Below are 26612 nucleotides of genomic sequence, written 5' to 3'. Positions count from 1 at the left end.
GTGAAATGGATAGTGAGAATAGATTGTCAAGGCATTCTGTTCAATATTTTACAGTTTTAGTCATTTAGCAGACACTCTTATCCAGAGAAACTTACAGTTAGTGAGTGCATACATTTTTTATTTTATTTTTTATCTCTCTCCATACTATGTATTATAAATATGTATTTACAAATTCTAAGTAGCCTAATCAAAAATAATGATTGTTAAGGCTGCCTAACCACTGCAGGGTCCCCCTTGCGCCATTATCAAGCATGCTTTGTTGGAACATGTTTTTAGAGTAGTGTAGCCCTGCCCAATCAAAAGGGCCCGGGGCGCTCTTTGGTGAGAAATGAAAAGAGCCCACTTTGTTGTGTTCGTAGCGGCCTTGCCAGGCGAGGCCAATGAGGAGCTTGCTCCTGACTGGCATTGAATTAGCCAATTAACACCTCCAGTAACTGGCTGCCTTGGCACCATACAGAGGTGTTAAAAAGAAGGGGGTCTTCTTTCAACCTCTTCCTCTCTGACATGCAGGGCTTCAGATGACCAAATTACAATATTACTTATTTTTTTTGTCATTTAGCAGACGCTCTTATCCAGATCGACTTACAGGAGCAGTTAGGGTTAAGTGCCTTGCTCAAGGGCACATCGACAGATTTTTCACCTAGTCGGCTCGGGGATTAGAACCAGCGACCTTTCGGTTACTGGCTCTACGCTCTTAACCACTAAGCTACCTTTCAGGGTATTGAACATACACTGGGTGTACAAAACATTAGGAACACCTGCTCTTTCCATGACATAGACTGACCAGGTGAAAGCTATGATCCCTTATTGATGTGACTTGTTAAATCCACTTCAATCAGTGTAGATGAAGGGGTGGAGACAGGTTAAAGAAGGATTTTTAAGCCTTGAGACAATTGAGACATGGATTGTGTATGTGTGCCATTCAGAGGGTGAATGGGCAAGACAAAATATTTAAGTGCCTCCGAACGGGGTATGGTAGTAGGTGCCAGGCGCACCGGTTTGAGTGTCAAGAACCGCAACGCTGCTGGGTTTTTCACGCCCAACAGTTTCCTGTGTATCAAGAATGGTCCACCACCCAAAGGACATCCAGCGCTTGACACAACTGTGGGAAGCATTGGAGTCTACATGGGCCAGCATCCCTGTGGAAAGCTATTGACACTTTGTAGAGTCCATACCCTGACGAATTGAGGCTGTTCTGAGAGCAAAAGGGGGTGCAACTCAATAATAGGGAAGGTGTTCTTAATGTTTTGTGGAATTAATGTATATTTGAAATGCGTTCATTGTATTAAGACATTTGTAGAGAAATGTCACTGACTAGTGGCTAAGCTAACGTCAAATTGCAGGTGGTGTTTATTGTCAACAAAATATATTAAATGGAAACTCAACGATATGACGTAGATGCAGAAAGTAAACAGCATAGTGGGTCAATTTCCGCAACAACTAAGAGCGTTGAAGCACGCGGCTCAACTTCTCCGTGGACATGCGCAGATACTGTGTGAGACTGTGTGAGAGCGAAGTCTTGCGTCTCGCTCATCTCAATATCTGCGGTGCCACTCGTGGCAACGTCATTTCGCTGAGTCTACTTTTAAATAATGATAATCAGTTTGTCAATAATATTGACGACTGCGACTATTATATTATAAACAGCAGTGAAGCTGTATTTTGTTATCCTAGCCAGCTCTGTGTGCCAGTAAACTATAGCCTACAAGCTATTATTTCCACCCCCCCAGGGCCCACCTACAGACGCCCCTGCCGTAGACACTGCAGAGCAGGTGTACATCTCCTCTCTGGCACTGCTCAAGGTAAGAGGGAAATAAACAGTAGTTGCCATTATAATTTATACCAACTAGTTACATGATGTGTGTCCATCGCAGTCGTCAACGGCTCACCGTGTATTTCCATCTCTTTTAGATGCTGAAGCACGGGCGTGCCGGTGTGCCTATGGAGGTCATGGGTTTGATGCTGGGCGAGTTTGTGGATGACTACACTGTGCGAGTGATTGACGTATTCGCCATGCCGCAGTCAGGAACTGTACGTTTTCCAAGCCATGTCCCCTAACAGACCTTGCAGGACAATGTTGAGTAACTCATGCATTTGATGTTTTCTCCGCCAGTGTTTGCGTAATAGCACTTCTCTCTCCAATAGGGTGTCAGTGTGGAGGCTGTGGACCCTGTCTTCCAAGCTAAAATGTTGGATATGCTTAAGCAGACTGGCAGGTAAATGCATATGGACAACTTACTGATATACAAAATATTAGTTAGTAGGCCATTATTGATTTGGCATAGCTTCTCCAGGACAAAGTCACACAAGTGCTCTACACTCCAGGATACAAATAAAAACAGAAAAAAGTCATTCGTAACAAAACAAGAAAGACATCTGTGCAGTAATAGTGTGTTGAACAAAAATCATTGAGGTGGTTCTCATTGCTGTCTCTTCCAACTAGGCCAGAGATGGTGGTGGGCTGGTACCACAGTCACCCCGGGTTTGGCTGCTGGCTGTCAGGCGTTGACATCAACACCCAGCAGAGTTTCGAGGCCCTGTCGGAGAGAGCCGTGGCCGTGGTGGTGGATCCCATCCAGAGCGTCAAAGGAAAGGTACGTCCAAAAACCACAGGGATGCAAATGTGTCACTTTTCAGCGATTTTCGCCATTTTGATCTCAAAATAGGTAATCAACATGAATTGTGTAGATCTGTAAAAAAAAAAAAAAAAAACACACGTCTGTGGGGGAGTTCTGACTGGGAAATTTGGAATGCAACCTGGCTTCAAAATAATGCTGTGATTATAGTTGATAAGAAGCATGTATGTTTCAATAGCGCAAATTATTACACACAGTTATTAATGTTAGCTAGCTGACTACGTTAGCATCTAAGTTGGCCAGCTAACATTAACACCCGCTTGCCTCGGCTAACTTCGTGTTGCTCGGCTTACTGTGTGTAATAACCTACTGGAACACTTATATGCATTGGAGGAAGCGAGGGAGTAACTTTATAAACTTGGTTGCTTGATTATTAAACCTAGCATGGTAGCACAGGTAGGTAGCTGCACAACAACGGTGTATATTGGAGGTGTGACGTCCCAATACTCTTAATGATACAAATGAATAATGGTGCCTAACATTTGGGAGGTGTGAGAGAGAAAGGTGTGTGTGTGAGGGAGGGAGGTAAGGAGAGTGAGTGTAGGCTGTGTGTGTGAAGTTGTCTGAAGAGTAGGCTAAAGATGGTTTCATATAGGCCTAGTGTGTTTTCCCCTTACTGCCATAATGAAAATGCAGATCATTATGCATTTATGTCCCTTACTACATTCTTCCTGGCCAATCACAGGTAGGCCTTTGGATATGAGCAAATCAGCTATTTTCTGCAGTAGCCTTTTCTATTATACAGTGAAAAGTGTGAAGCTAAATTCAATGTGTTGTATTGAGTAGAGGTGTGACTGTCAGGGACAGGTTTTTGTGCAGCACACATATAGAAAATGGGAACAGGCGTTTACACTGATTTTTCGTGTGTTTCTGCGCGAAAAAGATTTCTCACCTTTTTTGCCCTCATCAGTTTGTATCCCTGAACCACCATGATTGTGATGGCACATTCTCTTTTTATTTAGCAGTGTTCTCATTTAATTTGTATGCCAGTTGTGTGACAGGTTGGCTTTCTCGTGGGTGAAAACTTCAATCAATCCAACAATAAAATCAGTGATTGATTGATTGTGTGGAAACTCAAATCGTTCGAGATTTTAGCTAACAGCGTTCTGCCTGTGTAGCCATCTAAGGTTTTTACTATTAGATCTCCTGGGATTGAGATGTCTTCATCCAGAACTGATCATACACCCCCCATCCCCACCACACTCCTTTCCTTGTTATGTTTTTCTCTTTTCCACCCTCCCGGGCCCCATATGGCACTTCCTCCATCTCCTCCTGCCTCTGTGCTGCGGGGAGCTGTCTATTATCACCTCCACAGAGCTGTCTGTGAATGTGAGAGCCAATTCCATCTCAATGTGTGATCTCCGCTCAGAGGAGAGTGCACCGCTAGAAATGAAAGTTAGCTCTCCAATGTTTTACATTAGAAATGGTTCCTAAGCATAGGCGATCTCATAAAGATATTTAATAAGATTGCTATTAAGAGTAGTGTGTTGATGACCGAGGGGATGGTTTAAAACCTTTTTAGTCGTAATAATATTTAGCCGCCCAAGCAAGAGAGAAAGCATATATATATAAAAAATATATATATATACAGTGAGGGAAAAAAGTATTTGATCCCCTGCTGATTTTGTATGTTTGCCCACTGACAAAGAAATGATCAGTCTATAATTTTAATGGTAGGTTTACTTGAAGATTGAGAGACAGAATAACAACAAAAAAATCCAGAAAAACGCATGTCAAAAATTTTATAAATTGATTTGCATTTTAATGAGGGAAATAACTATTTGACCCCTCTGCAAAACATGACTTAATACTTGGTGGCAAAACCCTTGTTGGCAATCACAGAGGTCAGTCATTTCTTGTAGTTGGCCACCAGGTTTGCACACATCTCAGGAGGGATTTTGTCCCACTCCTCTTTGCAGATCCTCTCCAAGTCATTAACGTTTCGAGGCTGACGTTTGGCAACTCGAACCTTCAGCTCCCTCCACAGATTTTCTATGGTATTAAGGTCTGGAGCCTGGCTAGGCCACTCCAGGACCTTAATGTGCTTCTTCTTGAGCCACTCCTTTGTTGCCTTGGCCGTGTGTTTTGGGTCATTGTCATGCTGGAATACCCATCCACGACCCATTTTCAATGCCCTGGCTGAGGGAAGGAGGTTCTCACCCAAGATTTGATGGTACATGGCGCCGTCCATCGTCCCTTTGATGCGGTGAAGTTGTCCTGTCCCCTTAGCAGAAAAACACCCCCAAAGCATAATGTTTACACCTCCATGTTTGACGGTGGGGATGGTGTTCTTGGGGTCATAGGCAGCATTCCTCCTCCTCCAAACAAGGCGAGTTGAGTTGATGCCAAAGAGCTCCATTTTGGTCTCATCTGACCACAACACTTTCACCCAGTTCTCCTCTGAATCATTCAGATGTTCATTGGCAAACTTCAGACAGGCATGTATATGTGCTTTCTTGAGCAGGGGGACCTTGCGGGCGCTGCAGGATTTCAGTCCTTCACTGCGTAGTGTGTTACCAATTGTTTTCTTGGTAACTATTTTCCCAGCTGCTTTGAGATCATTGACAAGATCCTCCCGTGTAGTTCTGGGCTGATTCCTCACCGTTCTCATGATCATTGCAACTCCACGAGGTGAGATCTTGCATGGAGCCCCAGGCCGAGCGAGATTGACAGGTCTTTGTGTTTCTTCCATTTGCGAATAATCACACCAACTGTTGTCACTTTCTCACCAAGCTGCTTGGCGATGGTCTTGTAGCCCATTCCAGCCTTGTGTAGGTCTACAATCTTGTCCCTGACATCCTTGGAGAGCTCTTTGGTCTTGGACATGGTGGAGAGTTTGGAATCTGATTGATTGATTGCTTCTGTGGACAGGTGTCTTTTATACAGGTAACAAGCTGAGATTAGGAGCACTCCCTTTAAGAGTGTGCTACTAATCTCAGCTTGTTACCTGTATAAAAGACACCTGGGAGCCAGAAATCTTTCTGATTGAGAGGGGGGTCAAATACTTATTTCCCTCATTAAAATGTAAATCAATTTATAACATTTTTGACATGCGTTTTTTGGATTTTTTTGTTGTTATTCTGTCTCTCACTGTTCAAATAAACCTACCATTAAAATTATAGACTGATCATTTCTTTGTCAGTGGGCAAACGTACAAAATCAGCAGGGGATCAAATACTTTTTTCCCTCACTGTACATACATTACGTTTTTACAAACCTACAAATGCCAGGGCAAATGTGCTAATCCTCGTTTTTAAATATTTGTGTTTTTACCAGGTTTTACCCCTTTTTAGCAGGTGTCTCCCGGCAAAGTCTTGCTTGTGAAAAATGTAGCCTACTCTTGACATGCTGAAAACATTGCAGTGTCCTGCTTCCCTGTCATGTTTCCTGTCTCTCTTCACTCTCTGTCTGCCACTCGGAATCTCATTGTACACAATACATTATGGTCCATTCAATGAGCAGCCAATATAACCACATAGATAGAACATAACTATAATGTCAGTCGTTTCACGGTGCTCGGCACCTTTTCTTTGTGTGACCCATTTCCATGCAAGAAACGGTAACCTAGAGTTAATTTGGAGCGACACAGGTATTAAAAGTCGAGTACCTAATCTTTGGCTAACGCAGCCAGGACCAGTGAAAGAAAACAGCTAAATGTATTTTAACACACTAATTTCCTATGCTTTGTAGTAAAATGATTTCGCAGTGATTTATGGATGCAGGTCTCAGGGTGACATCTAGTAAACAACGCATGAATAAGTCAGGACCACCATAAACCCATCATCCTCATCAATGTTTTAACATGACTGTAACCGTGAGCTACTCACCTGTCATGCTCTCACACACAACCGCAGTTGGCAGAGCCTCTCATAGCATGGTCGCATATCTTTGCCTTGCTATGACTATGCAATGTCTGCTCACCTGAAAGGATGCAACTTAGGTCCTAGTAATAGGATGTGACTAGGGACATGTACTGCACTCAGGCAGGGTGTGGTTTCACTGTCGTTTACACACATCTGGAATGACAGCCTGGTTACAGCAGTTGGTACCATCCCTGGTCTGATGTTCACAATCTCCCTCCCTCCCCAGTCATCTACTCTCCCTTTCACGGCATTCTCACACACTAACGTTACCCTAATGACTTAGATCCAAAGCACAGTGTTCTACCTACTTTGCAATCTTAAAAAATATATATATGTATGTATGGCCCCGTGTAGCTCAGTTGGTAGAGCATGGCGCTTGTAACGCCAGGGTTGTGGGTTCGTTTCCCACGGGGGGCCAGTATGAAAAAATTTATGCACTCACGAACTGTAAGTTGCTCTGGATAAGAGCGTCTGCTAAATGACTAAAATGTAAATATATATATTTGGGGGGGGGGATTAAATACAAGTTCAGCAATAAAAAATCTGAATTCCGATTATTTGTCTTCTTAGGAATTTAATTTAATTTAAATGGAATCGACACGGACACCGTTCCTTTCCTCTCTGTGAGATAACACATGGTTCCTTTTGTTATTTTGGGCAGGTTGTTATCGATGCGTTCCGGCTGATCAATGCCAACATGATGGTTCTGGGACACGAGCCCAGGCAAACCACCTCCAACCTGGGGCATCTGAACAAGCCCTCCATCCAGGTAAGACAATGGAGCCGCTGACCACTACACCTCTGACCAGCTATGTGTTTTAACATGCAAGTGAATGTAGAGTTTCTGTTCTTATTTTAATCATCCGTTTTCCTCCTCCAAGGCTCTGATCCACGGACTGAACAGGCATTACTACTCCATCACCATCAACTACAGGAAAAATGAACTTGAGCAGAAGGTGTGAAACATTTCTGAAAATCTATTATACATGTCAAAATTACTTCTGTTTAAGGGGAGCATAGAATATCAGAAAAAGATAAGGACTGTTGACTGTCATAATTGAATGAGAGTTATAATTTCACCACTGAGATTGACATTTTATAATATGTCTACCGTATGTACTCCTGAATGGCAGGTGATGTCATCTTCTGTGCGCCATAACATACGTACACGGCGCCCCTATCCTCTCTTGGTTACATGTGCACATTAACATATGATCCTTGAGTGACTTTTGATCCTTGACCTCCCAGATGCTGTTGAACCTGCACAAGAAGAGCTGGATGGAGGGCCTGACCCTGCAGGACTACAGCGAGCACTGCAAGCTCAACGAAAACATTGTCAAGGAGATGCTGGAGCTGGCCAAGAACTACAACAAGGTGAGCACGCAGGGATCAGAAAGGGAAAGTGGGAGGGCCTGGAAGTAATTTGAGACCAGGGGTCTGTGTGGGCAAACTGCATGAGTTATCCTGGGTGGTGTTCATTAGTATTCAAATAGAAGAAAATGGACTGAAACAGGGAGGGACTACCTGGACTTGTCCAATCAGAAACATGAGCATTGCGTATGGGGGTGTAGTGAAATACCTGATGGGTTGGACGATTCTCTTCTCATCACTCATCTTGAAAAAACGTGTACTAAAAACGTGGAAATCAATCAATCCGCCATCATTAACACAATGGAAAAATCTAATGATTTATTATTGAAATATTGAAAGAGGGAGAGAAACAAAATGGTGGAGTTTCAGACCATGTGGTGGAAAGTGATGCGTGTGATAGTGGGTCTGGGCAGGTGTGATGCTGATGTTAGTATGATGTACAGTGCCTTCGGAAGGTATTTAGACCCCTTGACTTTTTCCACATTTTGTTACATTACAGCCTTATTCTAAAATGTATTTAAAAAAAATATATATATATATATATATATATATATATATATACACACACACACACACACACACAGTGGGGAGAACAAGTATTTGATACACTGCCGATTTTGCAGGTTTTCCTACTTACAAAGCATGTAGAGGTCTGTAATTTTTATCATAGGTACACTTCAGCTGTGAGTGACTGAATCCAGAAAATCACATTGTATGATTTTTAAGTAATTAATTTGCATTTTATTGCATGACATAAGTATTTGATCACCTACCAACCAGTAAGAATTCCGGCTCTCACAGACCTGTTAGTTTTTCTTTAAGAAGCCCTCCTGTTCTCCACTCATTACCTGTATTAACTGCACCTGTTTGAACTCGTTACCTGTATAAAAGACACCTGTCCACACACTCAATCAAACAGATTCCAACCTCTCCACAATGGCTAAGACCAGAGAGCTGTGTAAGGACATCAGGGATAAAATTGTAGACCTGCACAAGGCTGGGATGGGCTACAGGACAATAGGCAAGCAGCTTGGTGAGAAGGCAACAACTGTTGGCGCAATTATTAGAAAATGGAAGAAGTTCAAGATGACGGTCAATCACCCTCAGTCTGGGGCTCCATGCAAGATCTCACCTCGTGGGGCATCAATGATCATGAGGAAGGTGAGGGATCAGCCCAGAACTACACGGCAGGACCTGGTCAATGACCTGAAGAGAGCTGGGACCAGTCTCAAAGAAAACCATTAGTAACACACTACGCCGTCATGGATTAAAATCCTGCAGCGCACGCAAGGTCCCCCTGCTCAAGCCAGCGCATGTCCAGGCCCGTCTGAAGTTTGCCAATGACCATCTGGATGATCCAGAGGAGGAATGGGAGAAGGTCATGTGGTCTGATGAGACAAAAATATAGCTTTTTGGTCTAAACTCCACTCGCCGTGTTTGGAGGAAGAAGAAGGATGAGTACAACCCCAAGAACAGCATCCCAACCGTGAAGCATGGAGATGGAAACATCATTCTTTGGGGATGCTTTTCTGCAAAGGGGACAGGACGACTGCACCGTATTGAGGGGAGGATGGATGGGGCCATGTATCGCGAGATCTTGGCCAACAACCTCCTTCCCTCAGTAAGAGCATTGAAGATGGGTCGTGGCTGGGTCTTCCAGCATGACAACGACCCGAAACACACAGCCAGGGCAACTAAGGAGTGGCTCCGTAAGAAGCATCTCAAAGTCCTGGAGTGGCCTAGCCAGTCTCCAGACCTGAACCCAATAGAAAATCTTTGGAGGGAGCTGAAAGTCTGTATTGCCCAGCGACAGCCCCCGAAACCTGAAGGATCTGGAGAAGGTCTGTATGGAGGAGTGGGCCAAAATCCCTGCTGTAGTGTGTGCAAACCTGGTCAAGACCTACAGGAAACGTATGATCTCTGTAATTGCAAACAAAGGTTTCTGTACCAAATATTAAGTTCTGCTTTTCTGATGTATCAAATACTTATGTCATGCAATAAAATGCAAATTAATTACTTAAAAATCATACAATGTGATTTTCTGGATTTTGACCTATGATAAAAATTACAGACCTCTACATGCTTTGTAAGTAGGAAAACCTGCAAAATCGGCAGTGTATCAAATACTTGTTCTCCCCACTGTATATATATCGTGGTCCTCTGTAGCTCAGCTGGTAGAGCACGGCGCTTGTAACGCCAAGGTAGTGGGTTCGATCCCCGGGACCACCCATACACAAAACATTTATGCACGCATGACTGTAAGTCGCTTTGGATAAAAGCGTCTGCTAAATGGCTTATTATTATTATATATCCTCTACACACAATACCCCATAATGACAAAGTGAAAAACAGTTTTTTATCAATTTTGGCAAATGTATTAAAAATAAAAAACAGAAATACCTTATTTACGTAAGTATTCAGACCCTTTGCTATGAGACTCCAAATTGAGCTCAGGAGCATCCTGTTTCCATTGATCATCCTTGATGTTTTACAACTTGATTGGAGTCCACCTGTGGTAAATTCAATTGATTGGACATGATTTGGAAAGGCACACACCTGTCTATAGAAGGTCCCACAGTTGACAGTGCATGTCGGAGCAAAAACCAAGCCATGAGGTTGAAGGAATTGTCCGTGGAGCTCCGAGACAGGATTGTGTCGAGGCACAGATCTGGGGAAGCGTATCAAAAAATGTCTGCAGCATTGAAGGTCCCCAAGAACACAGTGGCCTCCATCATTCCTAAATGGAAGAAGTTTGAAACCACCAAGACCCTTCCTAGAGCTGGCCGCCCGGCCAAATTGAAAAATCGGGGGAGAAGGGCCTTGGTCAGGGAGGTGAGCTTGAGAGGATCTTCAGAGAAGAATGGGAGAAGCTCCCCAAATACAGGTGTGCCAAGCTTGTAGCGTCATACCCAAGAAGACTCAAAGCTGCAATCGCCACCAAAGGTGCTTCAACAAAGTACTGAGTAAAGTGTCTGAATACTTATGTAAATGTGATATTTCAGTTTTTTTATTTGATAAATTACCAACATTTCTACAAACCTGTTTTTGCTTTGTCATTATGGGGTATTGTGTGTACATTGATGAGGGAAAAAAACAATAATCAATTTTAGAATAAGGCTGGAGCCTAACAAAATGTGGAAAAAGTCAAGGGGTCTGAACACTTTCCGACGGCACTGTATGTGTATGTTTTGTGTTTATAAAATAAAATTAACACACTTTTGTATTCTGTTGGAAAATGTTTTCCATTGCATGCCGTAATGAACAGCTTTAAATGTTAATGTCTGAGTGAGAATCAATGTCCCTGTGTTCTACCCCAGGCTGTGGAAGAAGAGGATAAGATGACCCCTGAGCAGCTGGCCATCAAGAACGTCGGAAAGCAGGTAACCGTCCTCGCTGTAACCTGAACACAACATCTGTTTTGCGATCGTCATCAGAAATGCCCATGTATAATCTTTGCAATGATCTTCCTTGACCTCTTCAATGTGTTCCTCTCCCAGGATCCCAAGAGGCACCTGGAGGAGCATGTCGACGTCCTGATGACATCCAACATCGTTCAGTGCCTAGCTGCCATGTTGGATACTGTGGTCTTTCAGTGAAGCATTTAACTGTTAATATTCTAACTCTCTTTGTTTTGTTTTATAAAAAATAAACGTGTATGAAAGGTGGACCGTGGACTTGTTTCCATAATATACAGAACAGCAGCATGGGTGATGTTGAGGTTTGACTGGTTGGTCTCAGATGGGTGCCTGAGAGAACGTTTTGGTCCATACATACAGAATGGCTGCGTCTGAAATGGCACACTAATCCATATGTAGTTCCCTGGACCCTGGTCAAAGGTAGTGCAGATATATAGTGAATAGGGTGCCATTTCCGACGCACCCTATGAATCTTGCCTAGCAGCCAGCTGTCACTAGCTGTCATTTTTCAATTAGTTATGCCATGGTTGATGGCTCTTCTGACACTCCTTGAAGCCTTGTTTTCCAATAACATTACAATTACCATCCCCATTTGATGAGAGGTGATGCCCACTTTCAAGATTTAGTAATATTTCCTAATACAAAAATGAAATATATGAATGTTCTCATTAACTATAAACATGTTTAAATATATAATCTACCTACCACATGGTACTAGAGGTATACAATGTGCAGTCTTTTGTTCCAGTCCAGCAAAACGAACATGATCAGAGAGATTTATATAACTGTTATAAATATAAGTTGTAAATATAACTGTTTATATAGGCTACTTATAAACCTTAAATCCCTATACTGTAATGCAAAGTGTAACAATTGTAGACGTTTCATTAGTTTCGTTGCAAGAATGATATTTCGAGTTCATATTCCCTTCATGTGATACGCGTAACCTTAACCAAAAAGTAGTGATGCTATTTGCGCAGCTCCAATATCGTCGCCTCTCAACATCCAACGCCCAATAATATGGATAGCGACTACCACAGCTCAGACAGGTCTGAACTCGCTACCCAGTACCCACCCTATGCTCTCCTCTAGTGAGGGGCTGAACTGAATAGAGGAACCTAACACGTTCTAATAAAGAAACCACAGGGATGACAAATCCGTCCGACGTAGACGACTTTATCGACTCCGAGGACTCATTTGGTGACGGCGGCAAGGGAAGCAGTAGGCACTCTGCTCAAGCGACCGTCTGTGACATTCGTCATAACTTCCATGGATCTACAGAGGGACGGTATCCCTCCTCGTCTCAGCCCAGCCCCAGCCAAGCTCAGCCCGCGTCTGCTACCTCGCCTGGTACCATGTTCCCACACCGGACACTGCACGGAGCCACCTACCCGGCCCTCGCCATCACCAGTTCGGGTCACTACATGGCACACCATCCTGTGGTCACACAAGGCTCATATAATAGCCTCTTAAACACCACGTCACCTCAAGGCTTTCCAGCGCCCGGATACTTTTACGCGCAGCCATATGGGCATGGCCACCAAGGAGGTGCTTTCCACAAGAGTTCAGCAATGCAAACCGGGATGGTTTTTGGTAAAGCGCAAGTTTATCTCTGCAATAGGGCCCTGTGGCTCACGTTTCACAGGCACCAAACAGAGATGATCATCACTAAACAGGGGCGGTGAGTATTGACCCGTTCCCTTTCTCGCCTCCCTTGCCTTGCATAATGTTGGCTAATGTCAACGTAGTGGGAAAACTGCCGTAATTATTTGGACGAAGTAAGATTGACGTGTTTATTGAAAACGAGTGGGGTTTATTAACAAAATATGACCACAGCAATAGTCCAAATTATATTTAATTTAGTTCTCTAAGTAAAAAAAAGTTTTAGCGGGCTTTTGGAATTTGTAAAGGAAATAAGACTCGTCTGAATCTTTTTTCTTCTTCCAGACGAATGTTTCCATTCCTGAGCTTTAATATAGCTGGGCTTGATCCGACGGCAAATTACAATATTTTTGTTGACGTCAGTCTCGCGGACCCTAATCACTGGCGGTTCCAAGGAGGACAGTGGGTACCTTGCGGCAAAGCTGACTCAAATGGGGCAGGCAAGTGATTTTACTTTCCCCACTTCAATTCACTCCAAGTAAGATATCTGACAAAAAAGTGAGTAATGTCTTCAATAATTAATTTATAGGGAACAAGGCCTACATGCATCCAGACTCTCCGAACACCGGCGCGCACTGGATGCGTCAAGAAATTTCTTTTGGAAAACTGAAGTTGGCAAATAATAAAGGACCATTGGAAAGTGCAGGGCAGGTACGTTTAATATGGTCCTAATTTCGTACAGTCCCAAATATTTAATGTGAAAGAGGTCTTGAAAATATGCTATATTCAATTCTGGAGACGTTGCATTGAGAGATTTTCTTTACAAAAAGTTTTCTTTAATGCATTTATCAACCACATTGTATGAAAAAATACAGAATTTATTCTATTTTTTTTGTCTTTAGTGTAAAAAAAGAATATATATATATTCAAGTTGTGCTTTGTCTCTATGGTCACAGATGTCCCAATTAACACCTGTTTTTCATGTCCTCTGTTCAGATGGTTGTCGTTCAGTCCCTCCATAGGTACCAACCCCGTCTTAATGTGGTCGAGGTGCACGAGGATGGGGCGGAGAACGCCAGTCAACCCAGACAATCATTTACGTTCCCCGAGACGCAATTCGTTGCAGTCACAGCATACCAGAACACAGACGTATGGAAATTCGTTCCTTTAAATATTGATTCATTTTCTTAATTGGGGCTAGGCTAAATGTTTTCATATTGGGGTAAAAGTGGTTCACAAATTTACAATAGATTAGGCTAGGCCTTTTTAATGTTTTTCTCTTCCTCTTTCAGATAACACAGCTGAAAATAGACCACAATCCTTTCGCAAAAGGTTTTCGTGACAATTATGACAAGTAAGTAAAAATATATTAGCCTAGCCATTGTTTTATTTTTTAATATCTTACATATTTAAATATTATTCTATTGGAATTATTCGAATCACAAATTGTGACTAAAATATGAACACATTTAACATGGTTTGTTTCGAGATTAAGCTATGCTTTACGCACGACTTTTTCCCATTTATTGGTGACGTTACTGTCACTCCTAAAACAATCATTTGTTTTTTAAATGATTTCTTCAATACCAGCTTTAATTTAAGGACTAAATTCTGACGTAAACGAGCTTGAAATGCATTACGCATTTGGATACGCGTATGTTTTAGTTCCAATGGGAATTTATGCGTTTACGTGTCAGAATTCCTGTGGACAGACAGGTTCGATTTTTTGCCAATATTCTCTTCAAATATGTAGTTTTTTAAATCTAATGTAAGAAACTATTGGAGATTAATTAGGCTTAATGGTGTAAGACCTCCGGAGTGCTTTTTTTATTTATTTATAATTGCATGCCATTGTTACTTCACACGTGTGGAAGGGTTTTATTTTAAGTCTTCTTTCTCATATGTATTATTTCCCCATTTCCTAATTGATTGTTTTGGATGTCTCTAGAATCTACACAGGCTACGATAGTGACCGGTTGACGCCATCACCGAGTGACTCGACCTACGCCCAGTTTGTCCCGGGTGCCAGATATGCACTTGCTAATTCTTTCCTTCAGCACCAATTCGTCAGCACTTATGCCAAGTCCTGTTTCCGCCCTAGCGCAGGGGCTACGTCTGGACTAGACTATAACGTCCCCTTAACCAACAGCATGCTGTCACCGAAAACCAGCGAGGAGGACATGGTGGCGGCATCACCGAGATGGTTTGTCACACCAACCAACAACAGACTGGACTATGCCTCCCGCACAAATGACGCGACTGGAAACACGGCCACTTTGCTGTCATATGCAGCAGCTGGAAAGGCACTACAGCTGTCCGCAACAGACTGTTCGGGTAGAGCCCTTACTTATTACACAGAACCAACGGATTTTGCGCGTACCTCACCCCAGTATTGCGGTGCGTCTAGCCCGGCTCTATCCTGCTGGACTAACGGACACGCTATTGGTACTGCGAACTTTGACGAGGTCCACTCACTTTCAAAGGAGAGTTTGCCAACGGGTGTCTCTGAAGACGCAAAACCACAAGATATCTCGGAGTCTAGTTGGCTAGAGACATCATAAACTGAATTGAAGAGATATTCCATCCTAGGGTATTGACACTAACGACAGCAGTCTAGATACCCATCTGGACATCGTGAATTCGTTTTTTCATTAGACTGCATTTTTGGATTAGCCTACAGTGGGCTATGGATATGACTGCAGTATTAAAATGTTAACGACAAAATAATATATTTAAGCTATAATGTATCTATTTAACATTAGCTGTAGGCCTACTGTAGATGTTTTAATGGAATCCTGTTTTCTAATTTGACTGATTTGATTGATAGATTTTGATTTGTTGAATATATTTTTGGAAAGTGTTCATGTCTTAGCCTGCATTGAGTTTCATAAACATTATGTTTTATTGGGCTGGCTTTAGTAGGCTATATAGGATCCACAATGTCTTTACTAGTGCAAAAAGCAAGGTTCTGAGTTATAACAACTGTACTAAAAGTAAGTTGCCTAATGCTTCAAAACACAAAGGACTTATTAATAAATCAATGCCCAACGTAAAAAGGTGAAGAGGGAATTTGTTGTAGCCTTTGAAACGATGTATACTACTAATTAATTATCTAAAAATTAAATAAAAATAGAAATTCGATAAAAAGCAGATGGAAAAGTTGCAATTCCTTTTCTCTTAACGTGATTACACCTGGCATGATGGTCTATTAGTGCTGTTGCTGCTTTACTTGCAGGTGCATGAACAATGGCGCAAAATGAAGATGAAAGATATTCATATTGGACCACAATGGATATAAATAATCTGAACTTGTTTTTTAATCCTCGATAATGTTTAATGTGTGTATTGTTGTACTCGCATAGCTGATTCAACATATATGTATTTTACATTTGTCAAATAAAACGTATACGTTCATTTGGCAAGTTTTCTTCAGGGAAAACCCCCAACATATTTTAGTGTTAAAGTAACTGTCCAGTGTTTCCAGATTTCTGTGAAATATGACCTATAACTTACAATATGAGTGAAATACTTTTCCTTCCAAAAAATGGTAATTAAGTATGTTAAAAAGCAGCTTTTCGGTGTTTGAATGGTTTGTGCGTACCCCAATAACACAATGGTGTGGGCATATAGGCTACCAGTGTGGGTGTATACAGGTCATTAAAAATATTAATGACAAGTTAACTGCTGATTGGCCAACTCAGCCAATGAGCCAACCTGACGTCACATTATATGAGGAAATAGTAAGCATTTTTGAGACCATCTGTTTGAGGTGGGGTTTTTGAAGTGTTTTTCTCTAATTTATGCTTTGGCATCAAATACGAGTATAGGACGAGTCAACAGCATTATTTGAGTATGAGCTAACAGAAAATGAACTTTTTAAAAGTGACATTTTCACTGGACAGTTACTTTAACCTTCATTTAGGTATTTGCAGAAAGTTAATCTCGGTTAACCCAGAACAAAAATCTTGAGCAATTTGCTCATCTGTGTTTACATATTTCGGAAGCTGAACCTCCAAGTTAAAATAACTTAAGTTATTTGCATAGAGCTTCCTATTGGTTGATTCTGATACTTTCCAAGTGGGAAACTCGGCCAAATTATATGTTTCTGAGTTGTCTTGAGCACCAGTAGTCTTTCCATGAGAGATTAACAGAAAGTAGTCATGGGCCCAATCCCAAACCAGGGACTGTTTACATAGCAGGTTAGGATAATTAACGTGGCAGGTTAGAATTATCATAACAGGCTAGGAGAATGAGGTTAAGGTTAGGAAAAGGGTTAGGCTTAGCTACAAAGCTCCAATTGTCAACCACTGTTGTCCCCGGACGCGACCACTAGATGGAGCTGTAGTAGGCCTACTCAATCTAGCCACAACGGTAGAAACGTAAACAGACCATCAGTCCTGACATATCATCAGTGATTTTGTTTACATAAGACAACACATTAGGCTTTTTTTTAAACTTGAGAAATACTGCACCAAACACCTTAGCTAGATGTAAAATTGAGCGACTAAAACCTGCAAAAACGTCAAAATTAATTACCGATTTTTATTTATTTTTTATTCTCACTACTTTGATGAAGTATTGGCTTTGTTCCTATGGTGTCTCATGGGGGACAACTATCATTAACTGCCACATCGAACCACACCCCCAAGACTGAAATCTCGTTTTTCTTAATGAGCAACAGAGAAACCAATTCGGAATCTGAGCATTCAGTTGCTCTTTAACCTAATCAAAAAGGGGTGAGTTTCCAAAAATGTAATGGTATGCTGTCAAACAAGGCTCCAAAAAAGCTAAAAGGGACGTATAAAGATTTGCTATGTATTCTCCATAGGCCCATTGCCACCAGAGCAGCCCTTCTCCAAGACCAGCCACCTGACTGACTTCCTGAAGCAAGGCCACTGGAGAGGCCCATTGGATACATCAATCTACCATCCACTGCTCAGCCTGTGGTGAAGATGTCAGGTGAGAATTGTAACTTGACTGGTTTAGGCTACAATTATACTGTTTAATTGCCTATACAAAAAACAAAACTTTTTTGTAATCATCTTTAATTGCATATCCTAATTTTGTGTTTCTTACCAGGTCATGGTTTCAGGTGTTCAGACATCTTCATATACACAGTATGTCAAGTGTGGCTCAGTTGGTAGAGCATGGCGCTTGCAACGCCAGGGTTATGGGTTCGATTCCCATTGGGGACCAATATGAAAATGTATGTAGCAGAGCATCTGCTGAAATGTAAATGTATAAATACTCATCTTTGGACCAAGAGCAGTTCATAGTGCTGGAAGGAGACAAGATATGGACATCAAGTCCCCTTCAAAGGTGTTCTTCATTCACCTTTTGTTGACATTCTATAATTTATCCATGTCAAAAATGTGTTAGTGTCCCCTTCACTGTCTGCTATCTTGAATTTAAATTAATGAGTGCACACATTCATTTGAATCAGGAAATCTAGATTTCTGGATAGGAAAACGGTACAAACACTGGCAGGGGCCCCTGTGCAGTGTCATTGTGATTATGCTTGTGCCTCTTGGCACAGCGGTCCCCCCAGGGTATCAAGCATAAGCATCAGACCTCTCAGAATAAGATTAGATCAGATCTGAAGCTTCCACCTTGTACAAACCTTGAACCCTCTCACTTTGATGAACTGAAATGTCTCAAGGTAGAAACAAGTCACCCAGATTAAGTTGGGGTTTACCCACAAAATTGTCCATAACTCTGTCTCCAAATATCTGGGGTTGGACTAATATGCACTTTAAGCACTTTGACATGCAAATACAGGCCCAGCCTTACTCAGACATGTTAAGACCTTTGCACTATCCTGCTGACTTTTTGTAAATATTCTGTAAATATCCGTTGCTTTTTTCTGTTATGTTTCACATTTTAATATGTGATCTTGTCATTTGAACTATGACTGCTGTAAAATGGAATTTCCTCTTGAGGACATTAAAGTCTGAATCTGTGTAATTATTTCAGGCATATAAATGACACCCATCAGTACTCCACAGAGGGAGCTCTACCAACCTTGTTCCCTGCAGATTTAAGCGCTCCATTGGGAAAAACGAATGTGTATTCTGCTGCAGTTCTGTGGAACAGTTTACCAAGCTACCTGAGAACTTCATCAGAGAATAGCTTTAAGGTGTCACAAAAACAAAACAAAAAAACATTTGAGAAATACCATGGCGGTTTGATAAGGGGTATTCTCTCACGAGGTGACTCGTAAACGGGCACCTCTGTGCTGTAGATGTTGTTGTTGTAAATGGTTTGCTGTAAGTTGTTGTTTTTAACTGCATTGAGTGCATGTGAAGTGTTGGTCTTTACCACCTGTCATCTTGCTGAAAAATGAGGACCACAATGGAAATAAACCACCAGGTTTTATTGTGTTTTCATCCTGGATCATGTTTTATGTATGTAATGTTGTCTCCGGCTGGAGAAGCCTACTGCTTTTAATTAGCCAATAAATTATATCAATCGATCAACAGCTTTATCTTGAGTTGTACCATAGAAATATAATTGACTTGAAACGGGTATTCATTGGTTTTAATGGACATTCATTTAAATCTAATATCTCGATGTGATTGGAGACGTTTGGTTTTTCTATTGATCGTTTTTTTGTATTTGTAATATATTCCTGCTTGATTAATGTTGATCATTGAATTTGGAAGAAAATGAGCTGGCTACTGAAAATTCCGCCGAAGTATTAATCAAATTGCTGTTTGATATGACACATCATCCCATTGAACGCTAGGTGGCGCCAATGTAACGTTTTATTCAAATAATTTTTATTTTTTTGTCGTTTTGTCATTTTATCCAGAGCGATTTACATGAGCAATTAGGGTTAAGTGCCTTGCTTAAGGGCACCGACAGATTTTTCACCTAGTCGGCTCGGGGATTAGAACCAGCGACCTTTCGGTTATTGGCACAACGCTCTTACCCACTAAGCTACCTGCCGCCCGATTTCAGTCAACGACTTCATAAATGGTTGAATGAATCAATGTGCTGTATATCCCTTCGCACTGCGCACATATGTTGGCCATGATAGAAAGGGTTCATGGTTATCTGCGTGTATTTTAGAATTGGTGAAGTAGGCCATTTGATTACGGTCCCAATTTTCCCTCATCGATTGCAATAGAGCAAATTAATTGCTGTATAGGCTGAATTCATGGGTCAGACAGCAATCCTAGGATCCTTTGTTAACCACAAAGGGAACAGAACCAGAATAGGCAACATTAAAATATAGTAGCCTACGTGATTTTGTGTGTGGTTAATTTGTATTACAATAGGGCCTTGGTAGCGTATAATAGCCTACCTAATACCGAATTAAATATTGTCCCAAATGAACTCGAGTCTACCTCTGTTTTATCCTGAGCTTCAATATTCTGTGGATTATTTTTAAGAATAGGTGCAATCTTGGGGCAACGCGCGCCAATGTAGATAAAATCAATGTCGTGCTGCGCTTCATTGCCTCACGTTTGCTCCACCTCGTCATGGAGCGCAAATTGCACTCTCCAAGCTTGAGCGCGTGAATGGGAAATCGCTACCCAATGCCTAAATTATGTAGGACAGGACGAGCAGGATGCTTACCTTAATTTGAGAAAATCGGCACGGTTTATGTAAAGATTCACCTTGATATAGCCCGGCAACACTAGACAGAAGAAGACAACAGGAGCGTATCAAGTCTACAGAGAACGCGAGGCAAGGAAAATATGGACATAACGGACCAAGGAGCACAAATGGAGCCGCTACTACCCTTGGTAAGGATGTCCCATAGGCTACCTACAATAGGCAACCATTGTGTCCTCATTGAAAATGTATTTCATAGCATTGGTTGAGAATGTCTTGATATGGGGATCGAACACCACCGTAGAACAGCCTATGTGTAAAATACATTTGATATAAATCATAGATAGTCTATGTATGTTATTACATCGGTTATTTTATAGCATTTGAAAATGACAAAACTGTAGTAGGCCTAATATAGGTAAGTAGGCTATAACCTAGTTTTATAGACCGGTTTGCCAACGGTTTAATCCCAAATATCGAGACATCATAAGGTATGTGATGATTTCTTCATTCTGGACCATCCTGGACCTTTTTTTATGTCCTGGACCAATAGACCTACATTAATATTGTCATCAAAACTGGGCTATTTTTTTTTATTGCATAGCCTACTACATCAAATACCTATAGAATTAACCTGATTTAGAAAGATATGGTCGTATACCTATTACTAATGCCTAATTTTCTTCTTATCCACTAATTTCTCCTCTAATGCCACAGCTGACACATTTTGTTATTGATAAATGATCATGTAGGCCCATGTCTTGTTGAGTCTGCAATTGATGTCTGTGTCTGTGGCATGCACCTACTGTCAATGGTTGCTGAGGGGAGGACGGTTCATAATAATGTCTGGAATGGCGCAAATGGAATGGCATCAAACCATGTATTTGATCTGTTTGATACCATTCCACCTATTCCGCTCCAGTCATTACCACGAGCCCGTCCTCCCTAATTAAGGCGCCACCAAACTCCTGTGCCTACTGTGGTTCCAGTTCAATTGGTCCCCTGCAGGATTACCTTACAGCGGAGTAGCTGATTAGAATGTCTGTCATCTTGTGAACGTTCATCATGACTCAGAGTCGGACACATCCTAACAATGTCACCTCTCCTTTCCCTTATAGGGAACATCACCACTGATCACCAAATACTTCATAGGTAGAAGCACTATGGTGAAGTCCTATTCAGTCTGTCCGTCAATCACTGGTTATGATGCAAAGGAAATAAGGAAAATAATCAATTTAAGAGCTTTGGGACACAGCCAGGTCCTATAATTGTGGACGGCTGTAAATTCACGGCCCATGCTGTTATGATAGTTTACTAGTAGACATTGGCTCATCTGATATCTGATTGGACCCATTAGGATCTATAGGCATATTATTAAGGCAAGCCACAGACAGACACCACTCATCAATAAGAGCCAGAGGGATCTTTCGCTCACCCTATAGGACATACTCTTTATATGGTCAATCCACGGTCATAGACAAGATTGATGAACCCTAATGTTGGAAAGAGACCATATGTTATTAAACAGGTGATAACACTCAGTAGTGACCAAAGACAGTGCCTGTTTCTGCGGTCAGGTCCTGTTTAGCACTCCGGTGATGGCATGTTGACAAATGGCTGCCGTGCTGGATTCTCGCCTCAAAGCCAGGGAGAGGAGAAATATTACTTCGGTTCAACTGTTGAAAACATTGTTTCCTTTTATGAATAGGTCATTATTTTTAAAGAAACATGACATTGATAAATGACACTGATAAAACAGGCATTCATGTGAGCCTACTCAACCAGGGCTGTGGACTAACCACAGGTTGACTATAACATGGGATGCCTTTGCTCACTGACTCACAATGCAGTGCAATGCCCTGTCATTGTAACTCATGGCTGCCTAGCTGTCGCGTGTCCTGAATCCCAATGCGTTGTCATAGTTGCTAAGGGTTGTGTGTGGGTATGTGAGGTGATAGTATGAGTGAGTATTCTGTTGAAATTCTCAGTGTATGACAAACAAAAATGTAATGTAACTTACATTAGAAATGTGGGGACCGGCAGTGATTGCATAGGAGTCAATGACTTCCAGTATGAAGATGCATAACTAAGCAAGACTAGATGATGCATGTAAACAATGTTCTGTGGATTGATGTTATGCTTTGACCTTGTTATTTACAGGAACCAAGCCCTCAGAGCCCTCAGATACCTCAAGGAGACAAGAATGTGGTGAGTACTTCTGCTTTCATACCAATCCAAGCATGCAGAATAAGTCCTATTACTTTTGCTCAATGATACATGAGTCCTTTTGATTTCAACTATAGATAAGCCATTTCATGCAGCAAATATGCAGGTATCCATTTCAAACCGTCTTGGTTATAAATATCACTGAAAATCCATCTGGCAAGCTTCCAAAGACCTGAGTCAGAGTTGAACTCCCAACCAAGACTTTCACAGAAATCATTCATTGACATCAATGGGAGACTTCAGCAAAAACTTGAGTCAAGCGCACCGATTCCACATCAGAAATATATATGTTGGCATATATTGGGTAGAGATAGGGTGTTGGGAGTATGGGCTGGAGACAGGAGATGGTGAGTGTGTGATGTTCTAAAGATGGGTCCGAGTGTTGAGTCGTAATGCTGGGCACAGTGAGCCTGGCTGGTCCTCTGGCTGGAGTGGATCCAGTGTGAACAGACGGGGAAGGTCTGCAGAGTAGAGTGAGTATAGAAGGCAGAGCTAGGCCTGTTCTCTAGGACATAATGTTCTTGGATCAGTGCGACATCTCTGTCTGAGTGCGACATCTCTGAGTGCGACATCTCTGTCTGTAGCGAGCTGAGAGCCTAGACCGGCTGTGGGCCTTTGGATGTTTAATTATAGCAGATAGATGGAGCAAGAGGAAGAGAGAGAGGGAGGAAGAGAGAGAGGGGGAGGGAGAGAGGGGGGGAGGGAGGGAGGGAGGGGGGGGGGAACACAGCTAAGAGAGATGCTAGTGCTTTTTCTTCACATTTCTGATATTTTCCCCAACAATCATATTTATCATCCATGCCTAAATTGTTATTGATCCAGTACTACTACCAATGAGAATGTATGCCATTAAGTAGTGTAGCAGCAGAATCGCTTGAAGCGCCGGATCCATTTCCAGTGCAGCATGTTTCTGCCACAGTGTTCCGCTGACGATGCAGCACAGACAGAGTACAGTAGTGTCATAGGCAGGACACACACACACACACACACACACACACACACACACACACACACACACACACACACACACCCACACAGAGGATGACTGCAGAGTAGAACCGCCTCATAGAATGTCCCTGTGGAGGTGGGATGGATCCGATGTGGCAGGTGCAGTGGTGAGAAGTCCTAGGGTTTTTCTCTTCGAAACCCCACAGAAGAAGGGTGTGTGTGTGTGTTTTGCTTACCGTGACTTAGCTACAAGCCTCTCTTAGATAAGAGGGCCACAACAACATCGGTGATGTCAGCAGCTCGCTAATCTCACTGGGGATTGGTGGACGGATGCTTGTCAGAAAACATCGGTGGCCGTCTGGATCAGAGCTGGGCAGTCCGAGCGCTTGTTCATGTTGCGAAGCTACTGTCAGGAGGAGGCTGGCTGGCATGGGGAAGAGGAACCGGTGAGAAGAGCCTGGCTCCAGCTTACTGCCAATACCTCCAGCCGACAAACACAGATTCTGTCCGGGGCTTGGATTCTGAGCGTCCATCTTGCGGTCTCTCGACCACTGTAAAACCAAGGGGAAATCTCGGGCATCCTTGCCCACACTGACGCACCATGTTATCGAGTAGCTTGGACCCCAACTCCAATGGATTTAACTGCCAGGTATGCCTCTGGGTTTAGCCTGTGCCACCTGAGGGAGATTGGCACAGAGGGGGTGGCACAAAGAATGGGATGGGAATGCTGGTGATGTTGAGGTGGCCTAAACTATTGGTTGTTGCGTCACAACATTGTTTGTGTTCATGTAAGAATATATCCTGATTGGAGTTTTAGCTCATATCTTGGGGTTATGAAAATATACCACTACAGATTTATCATGCACACATTCACGTCATAATGTCTCGACAGTAACAAAAACAATGTACAACATTGTTGATGGATAGTGTTGGTTAATGCAATGCCTGATCAATGCTGTTGTTCTGCAGTAGAGGCTAGCTGTGCTGTTGGTCTCCCTGCGTAGGAAAAGGTCCTGAGGACCTACTGACAGATGGGACTCAAGCACTCTCATTTTGCGAGTGGGGGGAGATCGAGCTAGAGATTATACCCACTGTCATGAACCCGATTGATCTTTGAGAGCAGCCAGAGGAAAACAAATGACCTAAAGTTTTTGTGTTTGTCTCTGCCTTTTGTCCGTTTATGGCTACTTTAGAAGCAATGCTGTTTGTTAATGTCTTTTAGGTTTTGGATTAAACTGTGTTGATGTCACATTAAGTGAATAGGAAGCCTGTGATAGAGAGGTATGGCGTCGAGAAGCTCTGCTGTGATGCTGATGCTGAGCACACTGCCATTGCCACGGTAACCACGGCCATCTGTAGGGATCAGACCTGTAACGACATCTGCCCTTATCCAATCAGGTGGCTCTGGTGTAGGAGGCTCCGCCCATGCTAATCCGCTAGCTGTAGCTATATAGAATCCCCCTGGCTTGAAACACATGTACAGTACTCTCATTCACATTAGACTGATCTACAGTCAGTAATCCTCTGTCCCGTAGATGAGGCTTTGTGAAAAGTCACACGCTATGTGCTTCTGATCCTTATAGGTTTAACAGTTCAGGCGTGTTGTTGGTAAAAAATAATAATTAGAGATGTTCTTTAATGTATATCTCATGGCCTAGATATCATATGAAGGTAAACGTTGATCATCCCTGCAGGTTCCGTACGTCACAGAACTCCCTGAGAGACATATGAGGAATGTGGAAATTGGGTCACAAGGCTGGTGTGTGTACTGGAAAGCTGTATTCTAACCTACACGGCTTCCTGGAAACGGCTCGTGTGAAAGCTCTGGGGTGAAGTTTCCCCTAGGTACAGATCTAGGATCAGCGTCCCCTCCCCCAATCCTAACCTTAACCATTAGTGGGAAAAAAGCATAGCTGACCCAAAGTCAGCGTCGAGGGGCAACTTCACCCTACACCCGTGTGAACAGATGGGTCTGTGATTTTTACTGGCAAAGATATGGGTACATAACCCAGGCACACCTTTCGGTCAACATTACGAGACATCCTCTGTGTTTATTGTTTCTTAATGATTTCCATAATAGTTCCCCCTGAAAGATAACATCAGCAGACAACCTCCTCTAGTGCAGCAGGCAATCATAATGTTCTCTCTGCCAGAGGTCAACCTGAAGTCCCAGGATGTCATTTTGATTTGTAGGTGGTTTACAATTTAAACAAAGACTTTGTTCACAACTGGGATCAGCAATCCTGGCCCTAGGGTTGCAGACATTGTCTTAGGAGGCTTTTGTTCCAGCCCTGCATTAACACTTCTGATTCAACTGGTTACAGTTAGTGCATTATCAGACTAGTTCTTGTTCGAACTCAAGAAAAACAATGTATTTCCTGTGCTGAAAATCATCATCTCCTTGAATACGGTCATTCAAAAATAAATGCTCAGGGAAAAGGAAATCTCAAGCAAGGTTCTAGAGTGGTTCTCGAAGAAAGGAATGACGTCCAACAGCGTGTGTGGGAGTGAAAGATGAGAAAGGAAGTCATTTGAAGCTGACAGTCATTTTGAGGACAGTGGAAGTGTTGGGTGCAGTTTATTTCAGAACACATCAGTCGCTAGTTGAGAGACCTCTACACGCCATGCTCTTTGTTGAAAGCCATCTGACCATCTGTCTGTTTGATGAGAACATGTCGTTATCACAAAATTGGACATGAAGAGATTGCTACGGTTCGTACTGTCCAAGGTGTAGGACCTGACCTAGCATGTGAGGGGAATGCAGGTGCTATCACTACACACAGGGCCCAGCTGGTATGTGTGTGTGTGTGTGTACTGTGTGTGTACTGTATGTGTGTGTGTCTTTGTTGGTGCAACTGTGCCTGTTTGCATGCGTGTGTGTGCTCACTCAGGTTCAAAAATATTAACGCAACAAGCAACAATTTCAAGTTCGAGTTTACATATAAGGAAAATGGTCAATACAAATATATTCATTAGGCCCTAATCTATGC

The 26612-nt window shown here is 42.4% G+C and overlaps 3 protein-coding genes and 1 non-coding gene across 6 annotated transcripts in view; all 4 read left to right on the top strand.

Annotated features, from left to right (window-relative positions):
• Window positions 1-1730: 1730 nt before the first annotated feature.
• psmd14 (proteasome 26S subunit, non-ATPase 14) lies at window positions 1731-11535 on the top strand (the record flags this gene model as incomplete). Its single annotated transcript, XM_045225838.1, is given in 9 exon segments — window positions 1731-1802; window positions 1912-2031; window positions 2146-2216; window positions 2444-2594; window positions 7161-7268; window positions 7381-7455; window positions 7748-7873; window positions 11188-11250; window positions 11368-11535. Coding segments are annotated over 9 exon segments (885 nt in total), but the record flags the coding sequence as incomplete, so codon positions are not given.
• Window positions 6842-6917, top strand: trnat-ugu. The gene has a single exon. It is a non-coding gene; the product is annotated as a tRNA-Thr (tRNA).
• A 785-nt stretch (window positions 11536-12320) lies between the features above and the next one.
• On the top strand, window positions 12321-16285 carry LOC121535957 (T-box brain protein 1-like). Its single transcript, XM_041843194.2, has 6 exons — window positions 12321-12967; window positions 13234-13388; window positions 13478-13599; window positions 13885-14037; window positions 14181-14242; window positions 14837-16285. Exons 1-6 carry the CDS (start codon window positions 12435-12437, stop codon window positions 15447-15449), a joined length of 1638 nt encoding a protein of 545 aa, XP_041699128.2. The 5' UTR covers window positions 12321-12434; the 3' UTR covers window positions 15450-16285.
• A 3867-nt stretch (window positions 16286-20152) lies between these two features.
• Window positions 20153-26612, top strand: part of LOC121535956 (sodium-driven chloride bicarbonate exchanger) — a 35992-nt gene continuing 29532 nt past the window's right edge. Inside the window, exons 1-2 of one of the 3 annotated variants that reach the window (XM_041843191.2) lie at window positions 20153-20639; window positions 22609-22656. In XM_041843191.2, the coding sequence (XP_041699125.2) occupies window positions 20592-20639; window positions 22609-22656 (96 nt within the window). In that variant the 5' untranslated portion in view covers window positions 20153-20591. Of the gene's footprint in view, window positions 20640-22608; window positions 22657-23908; window positions 24272-26612 lie in introns of those variants that run through there. The other 2 variants (XM_041843192.2, XM_041843193.2) reach the window with 2 other exon arrangements.

Source organism: Coregonus clupeaformis, chromosome 16 (genome assembly GCF_020615455.1).
Source record: "Coregonus clupeaformis isolate EN_2021a chromosome 16, ASM2061545v1, whole genome shotgun sequence".
In the NCBI taxonomy this organism is placed as follows: Eukaryota; Metazoa; Chordata; class Actinopteri; order Salmoniformes; family Salmonidae; genus Coregonus; species Coregonus clupeaformis.
Note: the sequence above shows the minus strand (reverse complement) of the source record. Positions and strands in the feature narration are given on the sequence as shown.

Coding starts and splice junctions, on each gene's coding strand:
- LOC121535957 (XM_041843194.2), top strand. CDS start 12,435: ATGACAAATCCGTCCGACGTAGACGACTTTATCGACTCCGAGGACTCA. Junction 12,968..13,233: donor ATCATCACTAAACAGGGGCG/GTGAGTATTGAC, acceptor TTCTTCTTCCAG/ACGAATGTTTCCATTCCTGA. Junction 14,243..14,836: donor TTTCGTGACAATTATGACAA/GTAAGTAAAAAT, acceptor GGATGTCTCTAG/AATCTACACAGGCTACGATA.